Source organism: Callorhinus ursinus, unplaced genomic scaffold (genome assembly GCF_003265705.2).
Source record: "Callorhinus ursinus isolate GAN/ISIS: 27379988/994484 unplaced genomic scaffold, GSC_fseal_2.0 scaffold52, whole genome shotgun sequence".
Classification (NCBI taxonomy): domain Eukaryota; kingdom Metazoa; phylum Chordata; class Mammalia; order Carnivora; family Otariidae; genus Callorhinus; species Callorhinus ursinus.
The window spans coordinates 4,489,643-4,512,122 of record NW_027397114.1 but is presented as its reverse complement, the minus strand read 5'-3'; the positions used below and the strand labels follow the sequence as shown (position 1 = coordinate 4,512,122).

The following is a 22,480-nucleotide window of genomic DNA, read 5'->3' as shown; positions in this document are numbered from 1 at the left end:
TAATTCTAGGGGCGCCTGGGTGGCTCAGTCGTTAAGCGTCTGCCTTCGGCTCAGGTCATGATCCCAGGGTCCTGGGATGGAGCCCCACATCTGGCTCCCTGCTCCTTGGGAAGCCTGCTTCTCCCTCTCCCACTCCCCCTGCTTGTGTTCTGTCTCTCTCTGTCAAATAAATAAATAAAATCTTTGGGAAAAAAAGTTTTTTTTTTTAAATTCTAAACCTTCAAAAGACTGATTCCTTCTTCAAATGATATATCCCATATATAATTCCAAAATGGTCTATGTAACGAAACTGGTTCCAGTCCAATTAAACTAGCACTTTATAGTACAGAATAATAACAAAATAATAGCTAACATTTATTAAGCATAAGTCAACCAGTGCATTTATAGCCAGTTTCATTTAATCCTCACAATATTAGAATTTTATAAACTCCAGTTTAAGATTAAAATAACTTGCCCAATTTGACCAGCTAGTTACTGATCAACTGTGTTCTAACTGATGGCTTTAGGGCCAGAACTCCGGTCCCTCTGACTCAGTGTCAAAAAGTTAAGCATTCTAGGACCAGTTTTGTATTTGCCCTTTTAGTCAATTCTCTAGGCAAGCGATAAGCTCATTGTTCTTTCTTCCTCACACCCACAAGAAAACCCCACACCCTAAAGCATTTCCTGACGTCTGAAATAAAATATGCACTACATTCTGTAAATGCATCAAAAAAAGTAGAAAAAATAAATTGTATGTAAAAATTTTAATTAGGGGCACCTGGGTGGCTCAGATGGTTAAGCATCTGCCTTCGGCTCAGGTCATGATCCCAGGGTCCTGGAATCGAGCCGCGCATTGGGCTCCTGGCTGGGGTGGGGAGCCTGCTTCTCCCTCTCCCTCTGCCTCTGCCCCTGCTCATGCTCTCTCTCTCTCTGTATCTCTGTGTCTCAAATGAATAAATAAAATCTTGGAAAAAATTTCTTCAATTAAAAAAATTTTTTATTTTTAATTACAGGACTTCACAATATAGCTCTGCTTTATTTTTTTTTTAAGATTTTATTTATGGGGCGCCTGGGTGGCTCAGATGGTTAAGCGTCTGCCTTCGGCTCAGGTCATGATCCCAGGGTCCTGGGATCGAGCCCTGCATCAGGTTCCCTGCTTGGCGGGAAGCCTGCTTCTCCCTCTCGCTCTCCCACTCTCCCTGCTTGTGTTCCCTCTCTTGCTGTGTCTCTCTCTCTCAAATAAATAAAATCTTACTAAAAAAATAAAAAATTAAAAAAAATTAAAAAAAAGATTTTATTTATTTATTTGACAGACAGCGAGAGCAGGAACACAAGCAGAGGGAGTGGGAGAGGGAAAAGCAGGCTTCCCCACGCCCCCCCAGCAGGGAGCCTGATATGGGGCTTGATCCCAGGAGCCTGGGATCACGACCCGAGCCGAAGGCAGATGCTTAACAACTGAACTACCCAGGAGCCCCTATAGCTCTGCTTTAAATTCTGAAAAAAAAAAAAATAAGTGAATGGGAGGGCAGGATCAGTGGTGCCAGACAAGAGAGAAAGGTGAGACAGTAAAAGAGGGCAGGCTTTAGATAATCTACTATTGGGTCCACTAGCCCCATCCCTCCTGATCTCAAAACTACAACTCTCCACTTTCTCAGGTATGTACATTAATTCACACTTATTCAGGAGTTGATTCAGCAACAAACAGTTGGCAGATCCAGAATCCCCTCTGCTTAGAGAAATCACAGCAGAGGTTGACTGTCAGCTTGGATAAAACTGGGAAGTAAGGCAATAAGTGAGGTTTTGGAGAAAAGTGGACTTTTAATCGTGTTTGCCGTAAATCTTTCTGTGCACAGCCCAAGAATCATATACCTATACTTGCAAGGCCACTATTCTTAAGGTTGTTGCAATGCCAGAAAGCAAAGAGGCATAAAAAAATTTCTAGTGCTTTTAACACTCATTACGGCCCATAACCTAAAAGTGTTATTGAAAATTCAGGGAACAGGGGCTCCTGGGTGGCTCAGTAGTTAAGCCTCTGTGTTTGGCTCAGGTCACGATCCCAGGGTACTGGGATCGAGCCCCACATCCGGCTCCCTGCTCAGCAAAGAGCCTGCTTCTCCCTCTCCCTCAACCTGCTACTCCCCCTACTTGTGCTCTCTTTCTGTCAAATAAATAAAATCTTAAAAAAAAGAAAAAGAAAAGAAAAATCAGGCAACAAAATATGAAAGACCTAGGTTCAAATCCAGTCACATACTAGCATGAAATTTGGAACAAATCACTTCATATTCCTCTCTAAACCTCAATCTCTAAAATGGGGATGGATGATGGGAGTTTCGTCAGAGGATGAAATAAGAATGCATTTAGGGCGCCTGGGTGGCTCAGTTGGTTAAGCGACTGCCTTCGGCTCACGTCATGATCCTGGAGTCCCTGGATCGAGCCCCGCATCGGGCCCCCTGCTCAGCAGGTAGTCTGCTTCTCCCTCTGACCCTCCCCCCTCTCGTGTGCTCTCTCTTTCTCTCTCTCTCAAATAAATAAAATCTTTAAAAAAAAAGAATTCATTTAAATACTCCCTGATGTAAGATGAGGGTTCAAGTTTTTGGTGACTAAGAGTATGTATACATGTGGCCCAAGTGCCTCACAATTGCTTAATGTTTGTATTTCCTCCACTGCCTTCTTTAAGGCCTATCTTCTTTTAAGCAAATTCAGTATTGGTACAAAATTTTGGATTTGATTTGAAAGAGAACAGTTATTCATATTACAAAAAGAGCCACAGCAGATTTCTCTTAAGCAGCAAACAATGTGTTTGATAGAAGTGCCATTTAAATAACTTTTTGGGGGGCGCCTGGGTGGCTCAGTTGTTAAGCGTCTGCCTTTGGCTCAGGTCATGGTCCCAGGGTCCTGGGATCAAGCCCCACATCGGGCTCCCTGCTCCGCGGGAAGCCTGCTTCTCCCTCTCCTACTCCCCCTGCTTGTGTCTCCTCTCTCGCTGTGTGTCTCTCTGTCAAATAAATAAATAAAATCTTAAAATAAATAAATAAATAACTTTTCTGTGTGCATGTAAAAAAGGTTATCTTCATTGCAGGGAATAGTGAAAAGATAAGGTTAATCCCTTCAAACTTCCTTTCCCTGAAGGTTTCCAGAATTTACCTTTAGTTCACCTAGCTCTTTAGCAATGGAGAGCTATTTATAATTGCTAATTGAATGGCATTTCTAGTATAGATGTATAAGCACAGGAAAACGTGCTCTAGAGCAGACAGACCCATATTTCAAAGCAGTTATCTGTGTGTTACATAAACCTTCCTTGAGGCAGAGCAAAATAAAAGGAGCCTATCAGGGGAGAGGAAAGAAGCTGCTTGTGACTGAGGGAGGGGATCCTATGGAAAAAGCTGTCGTGCTATAAGTGAAATCTGCCTTAGTCACTGGACAGGCCCAACTCTGACTTGGTATTTAAGATTTTCCCGAGATCGCTTTTTCTTCCTAGTGTCATTCTCTGAAGGAATAGGTATAGAAAAATTATTATACCTTTTTATTTGAAATTAAGATGTCAGGTTTTTTCTGTAGGAACATATTTTCATTTTTATTAAATATGAAAAAATACGAAATTTCACTTTACAGTGGTTTTTTAAAAAATGCAATTTATGGTCATTTTTACATACTTCAATTTAACAATCCTCAATTTTTACCAAGGTTAGAACGTCAATGAAAAAACAAAATGATTATTCATTATTCATCACTATCAATTACTTATAGTACATAAACACATTCCTCCAACCAGATTTATGTTTATAGTATTGCAAAGCACTACCAGTTGTTCAGGCTGGATATGGTGTAAAAAGATCCAACAACCGGCCTTTAACAATCAATTGGGGTTTTTCTGGTGGGTTTTTGCTGTTGTTGTCGTTTTTAAGTAGGCTCCACGTCCAGCATAGAGCCCAACACAGGGCTCAACTAACGACCCTGAGATCAAGACCTGAGCTGTTATCAAGAGTTGGTCACTTAACTGACTGAGCCACCCAGGTGCCCCATCAATCATTTTTCAACAGTCAATATATACCGATTGCCATCTGATTAAAATGTGGGTACTGTTTTCTTTTTTTTTTTTTAAGATTTTATTTATTTGACAGAGAGACCCAGCGAGAGAGGGAACACAAGCAGAGGGAGTGGGAGAGGGAGAAGCAGGCCTCCCGCCGAGCAGGGAGCCCGATGCGGGGCTTGATCCCAGGACCCCAGGAGCCGAAGGTAGACGCTTAACGACTGAGCCCCCCAGGCGTCCTGTGGGTATTTTTCTTATACTGACAAGGCTGCTGTTTGAGCTCTTCCTGTCTTCCCAGGGCTCCATGCTTCCAAACCTCTGTATCCAATCTTTTCCGTCCACCACTGAATATCAATTCTTCACAGGTGACTACAAAAGCTAAGATAGTAATAATGAAACCTCCTATGTCAGAAATTCCAACCCCTACTCAAGAAAGTATTAATCATATTATTCCAAAACAAATCCTTAAAAGTAACAATATAGGTTTCTACCACAGGCAGGATAAGAGATCACAAACGAATGAAAGAAAAATGGAAGCTGAAGACTGGAACCATCTGTATCCTGGGAGATTTGGATGAGAAAGGGAAAAAAAGAGGAACTACTTTTTTCATGTAACAAATAGTGCTTGAGTCTATGAAAATTCTCCTTATTGAGGTTTGTGGCCCCCAGACTGACCATGAAACACAAAAACAATTTTCACATTCAGGAGACTGCAACAAAGGCAGCATATGAAAGGCTCACAGAGAATCATAAAAAGGTTAAAAACATGCTCAGGTACATTTTCTAATTTGCCTTGACGAGATTATGTACTAGAGTTATTAAGTTAAAAAAAATATTGAAATTTCATGCAGAAAACCTGTTTTAGAGTCATTTTAATTTCATACACAATTTGTGTTTATATTATTTGTTAGGGGCTTAATGCAAATAGGCCCTTTATAGTGCATTATAAATACAGAAACTCTTACCAACAATTTACCAATCCATCATTTCCCAACTGGTAACAAAATAAATTAAATCAATTCTATCATTATTAGCATGATATATACTTTTTATTACACACACATTAGTTTGTACTTAGCTGGCAAAAGAAACTATCGGAACTGCCTTAGTAATTAACATTATTCTGTGGCACACTAATTCTCATCCATGAATAGTTAATTCCAGACAAAAAAACAATAGAAGTCAACATTTGGTAACAAGGTAAACGCTACATGAAATTTGATGTTTTCTGGACATAATCCCCAAGAATTATATTAGCTGACTTTCAAAGATATAAATATAACTTCTCAGGTTAATTCCTTTAGTGCAATATTAACATGGTAGAAACAACCCAAAAACCCACCTCAGTGTGTCTCTGATGTAATGCGTTATATTCCTTCTTCAATTCTGCTTCTCTTTCTTCAAGTCTGCTAACTGAAATTAAGATACATACATTTAATCAGAACAAAATATAAGAAATTTACTTTAAAAAATTCCATCCTTAAAACCTGGAATAGGTTATCCATAATTCTTAGCAACTTTAGGATTCAGTGCTTCTTAGAGACCTCTCTTCACCTTCCTTTTTATTTTAATTTTTTTAAAAAGATTTTATTTATTTAATTGACAGAGAGAGAGAGAGACAGCAAGAGACGGAACACAAGCAGGGGGAGTGGGAGAGGGAGAAGCAGGCCCCTTGCCAAGCAGGAAGCCCGATACAGAACTCGATCCCAGGGATCATGATGACCTGAGCCAAAGGCAGTCGCCTAACCAACTGAACCACCCAGGCACCCCTCTCTTCACTTCCCTTAATAAATAAAACTTTCAGGGAGGGGGGATAAACTGAATTTAAAAAATCCCCTAAACATCAGATTGGTTCTCCTAATATGCATATGTTTATCAGGTCATCCCCCTTAAACAGGTTTTAAACATGATACTCAAAAACATTTTACAAATAAATCCCCTCACAGAAGTTTTAAGCTGGAGTTTGGGCCCAAATCATTTATTTCTAATATTGATATTCAAGCTCTTTTTCACTCCTGGGCAGTATGTGAACACATCCTTGTTTGTTAAGTACTTTTTCTGCTTCAGGGCTTCATTTCGGGGACTCATCTCCTCTTACTTAGCTCCCTCTGCTGATGGAGTTTGTGAGTGGCACTGATTTGGAGGTAGCGCTCGGAGTACAACCATGTAATACATTTTTTTTTTTTAAAGATTTTATTTATTTATTGGACAGAGAGAGACAGCGAGAGCAGGAACACAAGCAGGCGGAGTGGGAGAGGGAGAAGCAGGCTTCCTGCTGAGCAGGGAGCCCGATGTGGGACTCGATCCCAGGACCCTGGGATCATGACCTGAGCCGAAGGCAGACGCTTAACGACTGAGCCACCCAGGCGCCCTGTAATACATTTTTTTAAGTTTTAGATCCTGAGATACAGAATGTTAGGACAGGATTTCCTAGGAAGTGGCACTACCAGAGGGGAATGGTTCTGGGAGAAGGCAGAGTCCAAGCAGGACCACAAAGAAATTAAATTACAGTACTCAAGAGAGATGGTGAAGAGCATACGGGCACTGTTACCACCAGAAGCGAACACAAAACTATGATGGTGGTGAGGAAGAGGGGAGACTGGCCAGCCCGGAGGAGCTCATACTGCCTAAGGAGCAGGGAGAAACAATCTGGTGCGAAGAAATAAAGCTGGTGCCACAGGAGCCTGTCAAGATACTCATTTAGGTCTGTTTAAAAGACTTCGATTAGTTGGAAATGTTCTGCCGGTATAGGTCTGCTGGCTGCAAGCATGCAAGATTGCTTGTAAGCCACAGCCTGTGACCCTGGCAGATGGCTGTAGAAGTAACTACTATGAACAGATGGCCATAGAAGTAACTATGAACTATTAACAGCACACACAGGAATGTTTCCCTGTACCTAATGTGAACACACCAAACACCAAACAACGCGGAACTTGTGCTGCCCAGTAAACTCATCTTTGATTTGTGTAGCTTTACTTGCTACCTTTGTTTGAATATCTTGAAAATATGTCATTAATTAGAAAAACTGTAGCTCTGTGGCTGAAAGCAATAATAAGAAAACTTGTAATGCAGGTGTATTGTGATAACGCAATAGGTATTGAAACTATAATTTTTAGGGCTGCTTCTGTGATTTTTATTTAAACACAGGAAATCTAAGCAAATAATAGATATTTAGTTAACAATTTCACAACAAATGTTTTCTACTACTTCTTGTCAATTAAACTCATCTAAAACCTTAACCCTGAGACTACTGGGTGAACCTTATCTATTTGTAATTGTTCATCTGTGTATATCAAGATTTTCTTGATATTGTACAACCAAAACAAAAAAAATGAAGGTTGAGTCTAAAGTAAAACTGCAACTATAATTCATAAACCTCATTTCAAATTTGTGCTCAACAGTCTCATTATTCTTGTCAGCTACCCTGACATCAATTCATAAAATAAATTTATATCACCAATACCACCATTACTCATAACAGCTAAAATTTCACAGTGCTTATTATATACCTTGCACTGTCCTATGTGCTTTACATAAACAAAATTATCTGAGCCTGACATTAACCTTATGATGAAAGTATGATTACTACATTCATTTTAGAGATGAGGAACCTGAAGTAAATAGAGGTTAAGTAACTGGCCCAAAGTCACAGTTAATAAGTGACAAAACTAGGATTCCTAATGGAGGAGTCTGGGCCCAGAATCTGTTTTGGTTTTTTAAGATTTTGTTTATTTATTTGTCAGAGAGAGAGAGAGAGAACACAAGCAGGGGGAGCGACAGGCAGAGGGAGAAGCAGGCTGCCTGCTGAGCAAGAAGCCCATGTAGGGCTGGATCCCAGGACCCTGAGATCGTGACCCAAGCCAGAGGCAGATACTTAACCAACTGAGCCACCCAGGCTCAGAATCTGTTTTTAATTACTATGCTATGCTGCCTCTCAAGAAATACCCCTTTTAATCTGTTCATACATTGGAGTCTACTTTAAAACTTTACTTGGGGTTAAAAAATGTATAGACGGTACTCCTTTTTGCTTCAAACAAAAAAACCTCCGTTTTTATGGAAAAAAGCTCATCACAGATATTATGACTCAAAGGTATCAAACTGCCAAGAAAAATACATACCCAACCTTATTAATCATCAGGGAAATACATATTAAAACCAAAATGCAACAGTTGTTCCATACCCATCAGAATAGCTACAATGAGAAACACAACATACCAAGTTCTGGTAGAATATGGAGCAACATGGACCCTCATACGCTACAGGTGGGAGTAAAAACTGGTACACCCAATTTGAAAACTGTTGGGCAAGATTTAATAAAGTTGCATATTTACCAACCCTATGACAAAACAAGTTCATTGCTAGGAAATACATGTACGTGTCCACAAAAGGCATTTAAAACAATGCTCAAAGCAGCACTATCTGTAATAATCCAAACCTGGAAACACACCACATGTCCATTAACAGCAGAATGGATAAATATTCCTGAACTGAAACACTACTCAACAGTGAGAATGAACAAATTATTGCTATACATCATGGATGAATCTCACACACAGGAGACTGAGGAAAAGAAGCAGAAGCAAAAGAACACAAAGTTCAAAAGACATACAGAACTAATCTAAAACTAGGTGTGTCAGAAGTCAGGGTAGTGGTTAACTTTTGGGAGGAGTTAGTGACCTGATTAATTTACTGTGTGTGCAGCCCCACCCAATTCCAGTTCAAACACACTGAGCACCTACTCACATAAGCACTTTCTCTGGCTTGAATACTCATTATTCTTTATGTTCTTCAACAACTTCTGTGAGTTCAACATTTAGCAGAGGACTAAACAGACTTCTAGAAGCACTACAAACAAATTGTGCCAATTCACTATTAAAATGTACAGGGAGATGAGCAAAAATGTTACCAGACTGAAGAATTAAAAAAAAAGAAAAAAGATGGGCAATATGAGAGGATAAATTGGAATTACTCTTTTGAAGGTTGGTAGTTTGACATCTAATAAAATAAGCAACGTGTATGTCCTCTGACCCAGTATTACTATTATTTTTAAGATTTTTATTTATTTATTTATTTGAGAGAGAGAGAGAAAGCAGAGCAAGCAAGAGAGCTTGGGGGAGGGGGGGCGCAGCACAGAGAGAGAGGGAGTAGCAGTCTCCCCACTGAGCAGGGAACTCAACACCAGGCTAGATCCCAGAACCCCGGGATCATGGATCATGACCTGACCCAAAGGCAGATGCTTAACTGACTGAGCCACCCAGGTGCGCCCCTCCCCTCCAGTGTTACTATTCTTACTTACCCTATGGAACACACCAAAGCCCAAAGACATGAAAATGGATGTTCTATGCAACACATTTTATAGTAACTCCCAAACTGGAACCATCCCCAAATTTGTCATTAGGTGGTTGGTGAAGTGAATTATGATAGTCATATGATGGACCACAATGCAGTGACTTTGCTACTTCCAAGTTATGTTACCTTGAATATATTAATCTCTCTGGGCCTAAGTTTCCTTATTTATAATCAAGGAATAATGATAGTATATTAGAGCTTGTATTAGGAATAGCACCTGGCACACATGTATTTTTCAAATACAACAAAGGTGCTGCTAAAAGGAATGCAGTGTATATGTGCTGATGTGGGATGTTGCCTAAAACTGAACGGAAGGATATTAAATATATATTTTTATATATGAAAATAAAAAATAAAGGTGGAGTCCTAATCCAGTAGGACTGGTGTCCTTATAAGAGCTCTTTCTCGGGGCACCTGGGTGGCTCAGGCATTAAGCATCTGCCTTCGGCTCAGGTCATGATCCCAGGGTCCTGGGATCGAGCCCCACATTGGGCTCCCTGCTCTGTGGGGAGCCTGCTTCTCCCTCACCCTCTGCTTGCCTCTCTGCCTACTTGTGCTCTCTCTCTATCTCTGTCAAATAAATAAATAAAATCTTTAAAATAAATAAATTAATTTAAAAAAAAAGCTCTTTCTCCCCACATATGCAGAGAAAAAGACCGTATGAGGACAGAGAGAGAAGGCAGCTATCTGCAAGCCAAGGAAGAGAGATCTTAGAAGAAACCAAACCTGCCAGCAGCTTGATCTTGGTCTTCCAGCCTTCAGAACAGTGAGAAAATAAATTTCTATGGCATTTTGTCATGGGAACCCTAGCAGAGTAATACAGGAAACTAAGGATCATTATGTATCATCTTGGAAAAAAGCTTAAAGCTTTCGTACAAAGTGTTTATCAAGTGACTTGGGACAGAGTTGGGCTTGTAGCTTAAAGAAATAGGACCTCACTGATTTTACCGCAATTTGCTCACCAATGTTGGTTTGTATGGCTTTGCTGCTATGTACTACTTAATAGCAAGATTGTGGGAAAGGAGATATAAGACCCCAATACACCACAATTACCAGAGATTTCCTATGTTTACCTAAATGAACATGACCTTTGTTCAAACTGGCTTAGCGTCATCTATAAAAATTCCTTAAAAGCTCTATTAATTACTTTGCTCCCCTTAGCATTCTGGATTATTCCTATCTATAATTCCTTAAGCATCCACCCACAGCTTTCTAAACCCATTAGAGTTTCTGCTTAATTTATTTCCATTTGACGTATTTTTTTGCCTCAAAAATAACATTTGATAATCAACCCATTTTCTAACTACCTCTTTCAAGATATATTTACTAATTTCATAGAAATGATCTATTTTTTCTTAGTGTACATCACACAAAAAAGGTCATTTAGCACATGCAAACTACATATGGTTACATATGACCTGCCCCTTACCCTGTTTGTTATTTTTATTAATCAATTTTATTTTTTTATAGCAGTTTTAGGTTCACAGAAAAATTGAGCAAAAAGTACATTGTGCTCACATAACCCTTCCCCCCCAGACACACCTACAACCGCCTCTACTATACACATCCTGCAGAAGAGTGGTACATTTGTTACAATCAATGAGCCTGCACTGACATCAGTATACCCAAAGTCTACAGTGTACATTAGGATTCCCTCTTGGTGTTGAATATTCTATAGATTTGGACAAATATATAATGACATGTATCCACCATTAAAGTTTTCATACTGAGCTCCACCTATTCACCCCTCTTCCTTAACCTTGGCAACCAGTGATCTTTCTACTGTCTCCATGGTTTTGCTTTTTCCAGAATCCCCACAGAGCTGGAATCACCTGGTAGGTAGCCTTTACACATTGGCTTCTTTCACTTTGTAATATGCATTTGTGGTTCCATTTTTCGTGGCTTGACAGTTCATTTCTTTTTAGCGCCAAATAATATTACCTTGTATAGATGTGCCACAGTTTATTCCTATCTATTATTTTCCTAAGAGCAGCAACCTTAAAATTATAAGCCTGAATGCTTACCATCTCTTCTAAAAACAAAAGTTAATTTCCTTAATCCACAAAAAACGGTACTGTTAGATATTTCCAGTGAGTGTTGCTGCATATTACAGACTTGTATTTTGACAGATGATTTCCATCTTTCCACTATGTTTTCTTTTTTTTTTTTAATTTATTTGAGAAAGTGAGAGCATGAGTGGAGAAGCAGACTCCCCACTGAGCAGGGGGCCCGATGAGGGGCTCGATCTCAGGACCGTGGGATCATGACCTGAGCCAAATGCAGATGCTTAACCAACTGAGCCACCTGGGCACCTCTTTCCACTATGTTTTCAATGCAAAATAAATGACAAGTCTGCTTAAACCTGTCTTAGCTTTTTATATAAATATGTATTTTACCTGTTACACTATTTAACACTACCAGTTTTATTTTTTCAGCAAAAGATCCAGACTAAAAATAGAACACAGTCATCTCAAAATATAAATTGACAGCACTGATGGACTGCAATTTATTGCAGCCTACATTTTTTTTAGCCTGGTGCATCATTATTGTATTCCAATTTTATTTCTCATCTATAACTATGCTTTTTAAGACCCCAATAAAACGTTCAACCACTTAAAAATAAATGACAGTCTTTAAAATTTCACAAATACACCAGCAACCCTAACAATACTGGGAAAATGTTCTGAGGTGGTATCATTCACAAAAAGACAAAACTAAAATCCACTGTTCTTCCAACTATTTCAAAATCTCTACAATTAGACCATTTCCCATTCTATATGCCTGCAATATAAATATTCCCTTTTGGTTTTTTTTATATTTATTTAAGTAAATATTAAATAAATATTATATTTATTTAAGTAAATATTAAATAAATATTATACCCAACATGGGGCTCAAACTCACAATCCCAAGATCAAGAGTCACATGCACTTCCAACTGAGCCAGCCAAAGTGCCCCAAATATTCCCTTTCAGTGCCAAATGTTTTAAATTTAACTATAAAGGCTGGAAATTCAGAAAGAAACACCAATACAAAAAGGAAAACTAAAAATCTGAAAACTAATAAACTAGTAATATAACTTTGTATAAGGCATTTCCCAGGACAATATACTATTTTATAAAAGTGAGACATAATAGTTTTTTTCCACATTCATTTTCATTATTTTACACCACTAAAGAAGATAATTCTTAAAATCACCTTATGATATATGATAAAATTCACTAACCTGAGAATGTATCTCATGAATGTACAAAATAAAATTTGGAACAATATTTTCTACCTTTACTATAAGGCTATATGCATGTACTATTCGATCAAGTCCAGAAGTCTTCTTAGAATAGTACAGTTCATTTACTTTCATAAAATCTGTGTGGAAAAAAACTCTCTCCAAAATTTATAAGGTATTCAATTCCTCATGCCCATTGCTAATTTTCCAAGGGCAAGATAAGATCTGTAGTACATAGGGGCGCCTGGGTGGCTCAGTCGTTAAGCATCTGCCTTCGGCTCAGGTCATGATCCCAGGGTCCTGGGATCGAGTCCCACGTCGGGCTCCCTGCTCCGAGGGAAGTCTGCTTCTTCCTCTCCCACTCCCCCTGCTTGTGTTCCTGCTCTTGCTCTCTCTCTCTGTCAAATAAATAAATAAAATCTTAAAAAAAAAAAAATTTGTAGCACATAAACACATGTATCTTGTTAACAAAACCTAACCACTAAATCAGAAATTGACTTCCTTCTAAAAAGGACGTTTCAACACCTTTATATTAATCACCTTCTTAAAATATTTTCTATTTTTTTGTTCATACGATCTTAAAGACTATTTTCAATAATCAACACTGGGTATTATCATAATTTATCAGTCATAGATACTAAAACATTCTACCCACCTCAAATTTTGTTTTATTAAATATAAGTTACCTCTACACACAACATGAGGCTCAAACTCAGAACCCTGAGATCAAGAGTTGCATGCTCTTACAACTGAGGCAGCCAGGCGCCCCTGTCTACTTTGAATTTTTTTTTTAAATATATTTCTCGTATGTATTTGGTCTTCATCCGTGGTTTGCTTTGTTTTTTTAAGATTTTATTTATTTATTTGACAGAGAGAGACACAGTGAGAGATGGAACACAAGCAGGAGGAGTGGGAGAGGGAGAAGCAGGCTTTCCACAGAACAGGGAGCCTGATGCAGGGCTCGATCCCAGGACCCTGGGATCATGACCTGAGCCGAAGGCAGACGCTTAATGACTGAGCCACCCAGGCGCCCCTGTCCACCTTGAATTTTAAAGTAAATGCAGACAAATTATCTCATGGTTAAAATGTCTATGTAAATTAGATTTAAACCTGTAGAAATGATCATCAGTTCCTCTAGCCTAAGTATTATCCATTTCCATCTTCCTCTCGACTCCAACATAAGAATAAATTATAGCCTACTGACCTCAGTCTATTTACTTGAAACCCTTAAATGATTTATTTCTGTATTCTATTAAAATTAAACAGAAAACTTGTTATTTTGTATTGTTATATCCAGATGTATCATTGATAACTAATTATATAAATCAAAACAAGAACACTAAAATATATTACCTATGACTAGGAGACAACCACAACATTTCAAAGATGGTCCAAACATTAAGTTATCCACTTCCCCACTTATGAACTGGGAATTAAACAAGCCAGGACGCCAATGAGAAATCCAAAGGATATCTTCCCAAAGGGATTGTTTGTTACACCCAACTCTGCAAAACTACATAGGCTTTCAGATAGCTAAGTTTGTTTTTTTTTCCCTGGTTCTCAGACTAGCAATATATAGGCAATTAAAAAGGCAGGGGGCAGGAGGGGCACACAAAATGCAGCATGTCCATATAACAGAGTATTATTCAGCCCTAAAAGGAATGAAGTACTACTGATACATACTACATCATGGAAGAATCTTATGCTAAGAAGCCAGTTACAAAAGACCACATATTGTATGATTCCATTTACATGAAATGTCCAGAACAGACAAACCTGTAGAAACATAAAATAGACTAGTGATTGCCAGGGGCTAGGGGGAAGCAGGGAATGAGGAGTGACTGTTAACAGGTATAGGTTTCTATTTGGAGTGGTGAGAGTGATGGAATTAAGACCGTTGTGATGGTTGTACAACCTTGAGAATATACTAAAAACCACTGATTTGTATTCTCTAAAATGAGAGATTTTATAGTATATGAATTATATTTATTTTTTTATTTTTAAGTAGGCTCTATGCTTGAACTCATGACCCTAAGTTTAAGTCACAGACTCTACCAGCTGAGCCAGCCAGATGCAGTGTGGTTTATATTTTTTTTTTTAAAAGGGAGAGATGTCATTCAAAACCTATCCCTAACACAAGCATCAGCAAATTACATCTTAATTTAATAGTCACCTATCTTTTAAAGGAAAAGACATCAAATGATAACAGAACAAAAGAAAATCTCAACACTTAGTAAATATTTGTTGAATAAATGAATATGCAGTGAATAGTTTTAAAGTGCTAACAGCCAGAGTAACCTTGAAGTTATTTAAAAATTAGATTATATAAGAGCACACATTATAAATGCTATATTTTCATTAAAATTTGCCATTGTTTTCTTCCTCCGATAATTCACAAGTAGGAAGAATCAGATGATTGCTAAGCTTTAGGTACATTCACTCCCTTGCCTCAACGCTTGAGCAAAATCATGCAACATCTACTAAAGCTCTTAAGCTAAAGCAAAGACTAACCAGATATTAACCAAAGCAATTTCCTCTTTTCCTTAGACACACTGCTGGATGGCACACCGCAGCCTCTAATAGTTTCTAATAGAGTTATGGCCGCTGAAGTAGAAGCAAAAGCTGTGTGCACCACTCCTAAGGCCTGGCCGGATAAAAACCTTCCACACACAACTGTCCACTCCCTTTCTCCTCCCCTCTACCTTAATGTGAGTATGATGAACTTGGAGCCAGAAGCTGGAAAGAGCCTGCATCTCCCAAAGGAGCTACCCACCTACTGGAAACACCCATTTTAATATTCACATGAACAAGAAATAACATGTAACATTTGAGTCATTATATATGTATTTTGTGGTGTGGTTGCTACAGCAACTAGAGTTACTTTAACTCATACGTTAGCTTATACATATGCATTAAATCCTCTCAGAAAGCATTCTAAATCATCAAAGGCATGTTACCCCATGGTGATTTTAAACAGTTTATGAATTTGTTATTCTGGATGATTTTCTGAATGTTTTTCTGAATGATTTTCTCCAATATAAAACCTCCAGCAAGTACCTTGATAGAAACTATCTATGATTGTATTTCATGTTTTCTTTACCTCTACTGTGATTTGAAATATTAGCATTATCTTTTTAGGTATATAAGTTAACCACCAAGATCATATAACACAAATTCATAACCTCTCACTTTTCTGAAAATACTTACAATACTCAGCACAACACAGTCAATGGACTCCCGCTTTCTCAAGGCCTAAGTCACATGAAATAAAATAGTGTTTAACAGAGAAGTACTTTTAAATGCTGGGAAGAGCCATCTCTTCAAAGTCCCAGATGCCATTAGGTAATTGGTAAAGGGAAAAGAAAAGGAAAGTTGAAGGGTCAGTGAAAAGCAGGAAAGAAAGGCCCAACTGGGCAAGGATGGCAGACATCCGCAAAAGCCTCAAGTACCATAAAGTTAACCTATACCTATTATTGTTGCACTTTATGTAAAGTGTAGTAAAAGATCGTTTCTTGTTTAATAGTTCCTATGTGAAACCAAATGTAAAAATGATCTCAGGAAAAATCCTAAAACTTTACCATTTTACTCAAACTAGCCACAACCTGAGATTAACTGGAAATAAACAAGATTCTGCTCATCCTTCCCTATCCCAAAACAACAAATAAACGAATCTGCCATTCTTTAAAAAAAAAAAAAAAAACCAACCCTGCTAATATTCTGAAGAAAAAAAAAATCAAACAAATCAGGGCATCTAAAAAGAAAAGGGGGAAGAGGGCAAGAAAAAAGAAGAATCAAAAGACTAATCCAAATTTGTCCCCTTTTAATAGCTAATAGAGATCGTTCAGCCTCATTTTAAATGCTCTTTCTTCCCGTCCATCTTTCCAAAGAGTAAGACGACATGATTAAGGCAGGAAGAGCCACCTGCTCGGCCTGCTCAGAATCAGAGCTTACCTCCTTAGATTGATGGCCTGTGCCAAGTTTGGAACACCTTCCATCTCTGTTGTCTTCTGCCCCATCAGACTGCTGATAGGCCTACGGGGGGAAGAAAGAGAAACACACCTGCTAGAACGCCATGTCCAACTCGTTATTTGCCTTCTCAAAAGGAATCATCAGTTCTTACTATTCATGGAAGGCAGATAATCCAATGGTTATTTGGCCTCAGAAGATTGGCATTGGTCTCTCGGAAGCCTCTCCTTGAACAATTAAGCATCAGAAGTCTCAACAGGTAAGAATCAAATGCTGACTTAAGAGCAAACAAATCTCAGACAACCACATCAAAACAATTAAAGCCTCTCCACTGCCAACTAAGTCCTGCACCATGTCTCTAAAGTTCAAAAGATTTTCAGACAGATAGATGTTATTAATCAAAGACACAATGTGAAATGCTAAAGCATTTTCATGAATTGATGATCATATCCTGAAAACAGAGTAGAATAACTTCAAGGAATCTCTGTGATAGAGATCTGACCTAGTCTCTGTCTTGAAGATGTTACTTAAACCATCCACCATCAGAAAGTTGACTACTCTCCTACCTAAAGTCTCTGTGGAGGGAGAGTCCATGCTTTCCCCTAGGACACATTCCTATGTATCACCTTCAGGGTCAAGAAATACTTCCTCATGATCAACCAAAATCAACAAATAACATTTTCTCGAATTTAATCTTCCAAAATTACAGAAAAACAACTTGGTATCTACCTATCCCTTTATGTTTGAAATAATCAAATCATTCATTTTTATTCTGTTCTCTAAGCTAAATCACCATATCCCTTCACCCTTACTAATAAAATTAATTTTCTATGAAAGTTTAGTTCTAGACATTAATTATAAACTACAACCTTAAGGTTCTCAATAGACAACACTAGACTACAGAAATGAAAGAGTCCAAATACAGATGAGACATAAAACAGATCTGAAGACCACATAGGATATTACCTAATGAAGCAGAAGTAATAAAATGTTACTGTTTGCATAAATTATCTTGTGCTTAATTTTCGGCTTTCCCTCTAAAAATAAGCTCCAAAAAAGGAAACCCATATATAAAGTTTATTAAATATACAGATGTTCTTAATATAGCAATGAATTCAAGTTAAATAGACTAAAAAAGTAACTTTTTTAAAGTAACTTTCTATATAATGAATTTCATTTTGTAATTTTTTTTTTAAAGTAAGCTCTATGCTTAATGTGGGGCTTGAACTCACGACCTTAAGATCAAGGGTTATACACTCTACCAACTGAGCCAACAAGGCGCCCCTCATTCTGTCATTTTTTTTTAAGTCAGGAGATATATGAAACTCCTGAAGTTGCCTTACTAAAAATATGCTTTCAACAAAAATACAAATCAACAGTTTTCTACTTTAATCACTCTAAAAATAATGTAGAAGGGACTATTAACAAGAAAACATTAAAATGGAAAAAGTGGCCTATTGCAATATTATTCAAATTTTCAGAATATTAATATTGCCAATCACAAAGCACAGTAAAGGGGCTGATAAAGCTTTTTATCGACTGAAGGTATTTTTTTTTTTAAGTGATTTGAAAAACTGTGACAGAAAATATTTAAGCCCAACTATTAACTTTGGTATGAATCTATACCCGGTACCTTAAAAATCTATATCCATTACCTACTTTTTCTTCTTTGTTGTGAAAATTCTCAATTGATCAATCACATCATTAACAGACAGACCTTGCTTATAAATAATCCCCAAAATGGAAGTCTGCTCTAATCCTTTTATTCCTTTAAAATTAAAAAAAAAAATGTTAACGATTATACTATCTCCCCATGCTTTCCACCTAGCAATATGCTAATTCTTATGACCAAGAAATCAGAAGTGTTTTCCTTCCAATAATAATATATGTTTCAAGGTAAAGACTTCAAGGTATTTTATTAGACTAAGATCTTGATAGCAAATTTAAAAAGCAAGTAAGTGTTATATGGGGGATGGAAAGAGCAAAATGTCAGAATAAATCTCTATTATAATGTCATCAACTGTCAAAATCATTTTTCCACTTAATTTAAAAAAGAGATTTTCATTCAAAGGAAGGCCAGATTCAGAAGAGCCCTTAAGTACCTTAAAATCATTGCCACCATCTCCACAATTCAAGGGAAAAGTCATCTGTTATAAATAAGAGCTTGAGGGAAAGTTTTCCTAAGAATCAAATAATAAATGGTTCCATATCAGCTCCGTGTGCTAATATGCTGCAAATAATGATTCAAATTCTTAAATTACAATAAACAAAATGAAATATACTACTAAACCATACTTCTGCAATTCTGTTCACATTAAAAATGACCAAACACTATTATAAACCAAGAACCACTAAAATATTCATCTTCCTTGCCCTACTTCCTTAAATATATTCTAAGAAAATTATCAAAATATAGAGAAATCTATAGGTTTGAAAAAATATTCACTGCAATATGATTCACTACACTGGAAAAAATGCCCAATTAACAACAGATGTTTGTGGGTTTTTTTTTTTACCTATATTTACTTTTACCTGATTCATTCCTTCCTTCTACAAAGGATTTGAGATGATAGCTTATCAGAACATAATTCATTATATATGTATAAAATATAGATCAAAAAAGGAAACAATTTAAATATGTCAACCAGGTAAGGTCCAAATCAGTCCTTACGGCTGCACTTCTAAATTCATTCTCTGAGTTTCAAGTAGCCAAGGTAAAAAAACAAAGTGACCATTAAATAATTCTCACTAGAGTAAAGGAGAAAACACATCCCGGAGAAAACATGAATTGATAATAGATGGCATAGCTTCTGGATGATGAGTATAGGCAGACATTTAAAAAAGAATAAAGATTATGCAAGAGAAATAGTATTAAGGAAAAGATACAAAATTATATGTACATTCTAATGCAGTGATATAAAAACACAGTATATATGGAAAAAAAGACTAGAAGGTCATACACAACCTTCTTCCCCACAATACTGATTTGTTTGACTGAAGTGACCATATTATATTCTTCTGTACTACAAACATAGTCTTCTCTACCAAGCTAAACGCTAGGCATACAGTAGTATAATATTTTTAAAAATATTAAAATGTCTTTATTTACTTGACTCATTTAAGATAATATTTGGCTTACAAGATAGAAATATTCAATATACAAAAGAACTAATGAATATAAAGTATTTTGTGACAAAGAACCCATTACTGCCACATCATAAATAGCAAGGTTGATTATAGACTCCTTCCATAGTTGTCAAGAACCAACAAGCCTTTCTCAACCCACGATTTTGTTTTTTCCACTCCATGTATGTTTCAGATTCTTCCTTAAGGCTCACAAGATATTAACTACAAAGAAGTGTTATTGTTACTCCCAGACAAGAAATCATATAAACAGCATTTTTAAAAATCTTTCATTCATGTTGGAAAAACCAAAAATATATCCTACATAGTTCAAATTTTGAAAAGAGACCAATTAGATATCTCCAAAATCAAACATGACCACAAAACTGTTAACAAAATTTTTATAGACTCAGCTTCTCAATATTGTGAAATCATACAACCTGATGATTCCAAACTATTTCCTTCATTCAGCTCCTACTTCTTGACGTTTTCTTGCTTCTCAAATAGCAAGTAACTACAAACCAAAATTTCTGCTTTTAACATAGGAAGTCATCTTCAAAGGAGAACTTGGACTTTTACTGTGGCTACTTTTTAAAGAGGATATGTGCCCTAAAACATGTATCAATTAGAACTGACAGTCCTTAAAATTAAAGACTCTAACATACAAATATAAACATGGAAATTGGACAAGATACTGTTACCACATTGCATGCAAAAAATGGCACTAAAGAGAAAAAATTGCACCCATCCTTCCTCTATTATCATTATCAGTAATTTCTATGGCCTTAAAGAAGTGTTTATTTAAAAACAGATGTTAGGAACACTAAAAAACATTCAAAACATTTTAAAAGTTTAAGACAATGAAAATAAAAACAGATGTCACGCTACAATGACTTTAACAAAAAATATGATATACTTTTTAAAAAACTGATAGAACTAAAATTAAATAGTCCAGATATTCTGTTGCTTATCACATAAGAAAGAATTCACATACTCTGACATACACCTATTTACATTTGTTTTCGTCTTTTAAAAAACATATTCCCAGTCCTGGTTTCCCAAAAGGATAAGGCATTGGTGATACTTAAAGATTACCTTCTACCTCTACTTTTTTTAAAAAATAAGGAGCTTTGTTCTCCAAATAAATAAATAAATAAAAATAAAATAAAAAATAAAAATAAGGAGCTCTGACTAATATTAAGAGATTTGAGGGAGGGAAAACTAAGAAAGTAAAATGAAAAAAACAGTCAAACATTTCTCCCACAAACATATTTTTTTCAGATATTTAAATGTGGTAAAATGAAGACTTGGAAGAAAATTTTAAGATACAGTTAGATTTCATATTATACCCAGTTAAGGCTTAAAGAAAAACAGAAGGAAGAGAGAGGAAAGCAATTAGATGGAAGAGAGTAAAAGACTCCAAGGTATCAAAGGAAAAGGGATTAAGTTCCAAAGCATTAGTAAAAGAAGACTCACTACAGCCTCAGCTCATAGACCAAGAGATTTAGTGTTACGAGTTTTGTGCATCTGAATGGTCAATTTTGATTAACTACAGTTTTAAGTTTTTTTGTTTTGTTTTGTTTTTAAGATTGTATTTATTTACTTGACAGAGAGAGAGACAGCGAGAGAAGGAACACAAGCAGGGAGAGGGTCAGAGGGAGAAGCAGATTCCCCACTGAGCAGGGAGCCTGATGCGGGGCTCGATCCATGGATCCTGGGATCATGACCTGAGCTGAAGGCAGACGCTTAACCGACTGAGCCACCCAGGCACCCCAGTTTTAAGTTTTTTAACGATTATTTAGACAACAAGATTTATTTCAAAATGGGATGGCAAACTCCCAGGAGGAGAAATTCTTGGTGGGATATTGTATTAATAACAAAAATAAAGTTTTCAGATTAAATTTAGTTCAAAGACCATTATCTACTTGAAGAATTTCCTCATCCCTTGCCTAGAGAATTAGAAATCCTTTTTAAATGATACCTTATTTTTAAAAATTACTTTAAATTAAGAAGGAAAACACTAGTAATCAGTACTTCTGAGAGAGAAATGAAAGGATAGATACCACAGAGCATAACAATTCCAAAAAGCTGGATATGACTCACTAGTCTGGGTAACAAATCTTAATTAAAAGCCTACTTTATTTTGTTTACATTTACAAGAAAGGAACAGGAAACAGATTTTTTAAATTTTAGTAATAAAAGGGATAAAGTGTATGTGAAAAAAATTAGTAATTCACTCCATTTAGTGACCTTTGTGAAAAAAGCAGCAGTTATCAAGATTTTATTTATTTGGTTGGTTGTTTACAGAGACAGCATGGGCAAGGGGAAGGGCAGAAGGAGATAGAGAATCTGAAGCAGACTCCACGCCGAGTGTGGAGCCCAACTCGGGCTCCTGGGTGGTTTAGTCCGTTAAGTATCTGCCTTTGGCTCAGGTCATGATCCTGGAGTCCTGGGATTGAACCCTGCATGGGGCTCCCTGCTCAGCAGGAAGTCAGCTTCTCCCTTTCTCTCTCTCAAATAAATAAAAAACTTTAAAAAAAAAAAAAAGTCAGACACTTAGCCAACTGAGCCACCCAAGGTGCCCTAGAACTATCTCTTTTGAACGTCAGAAAGATGGTTTCAGGTAATTCGTCCTATAATATCTCCCTTATCATTGAAACAGATTACTTAACGTATAAAAGGATTCTAGAAAAGAAGTTCCCTTCTAAGTTAAAAAAAAAAGTCTTTATCCAAAACTTGGTACTCTTCAGGAATCAAGAGGAAAATACAATAAAGTAAAACAATGAGGTTGGTTCTGTCAACTGTGTC

At 36.9% G+C, this 22,480-nt stretch overlaps 1 protein-coding gene across 3 annotated transcripts in view; it reads right to left on the bottom strand.

The window, feature by feature from the left end:
* SPAG9 (sperm associated antigen 9) overlaps window positions 1–22,480 on the bottom strand; it is a 138,778-nt gene that overhangs the window by 75,876 nt on the left and 40,422 nt on the right. For 2 of the 3 annotated variants that reach the window (XM_025859231.2, XM_025859232.2), the window contains exon 3: window positions 5,352–5,422. In XM_025859231.2, the coding sequence (XP_025715016.1) occupies window positions 5,352–5,422 (71 nt within the window). Of the gene's footprint in view, window positions 1–5,351; window positions 5,423–16,534; window positions 16,554–22,480 lie in introns of those variants that run through there. The other variant, XM_073883724.1, reaches the window with a different exon arrangement.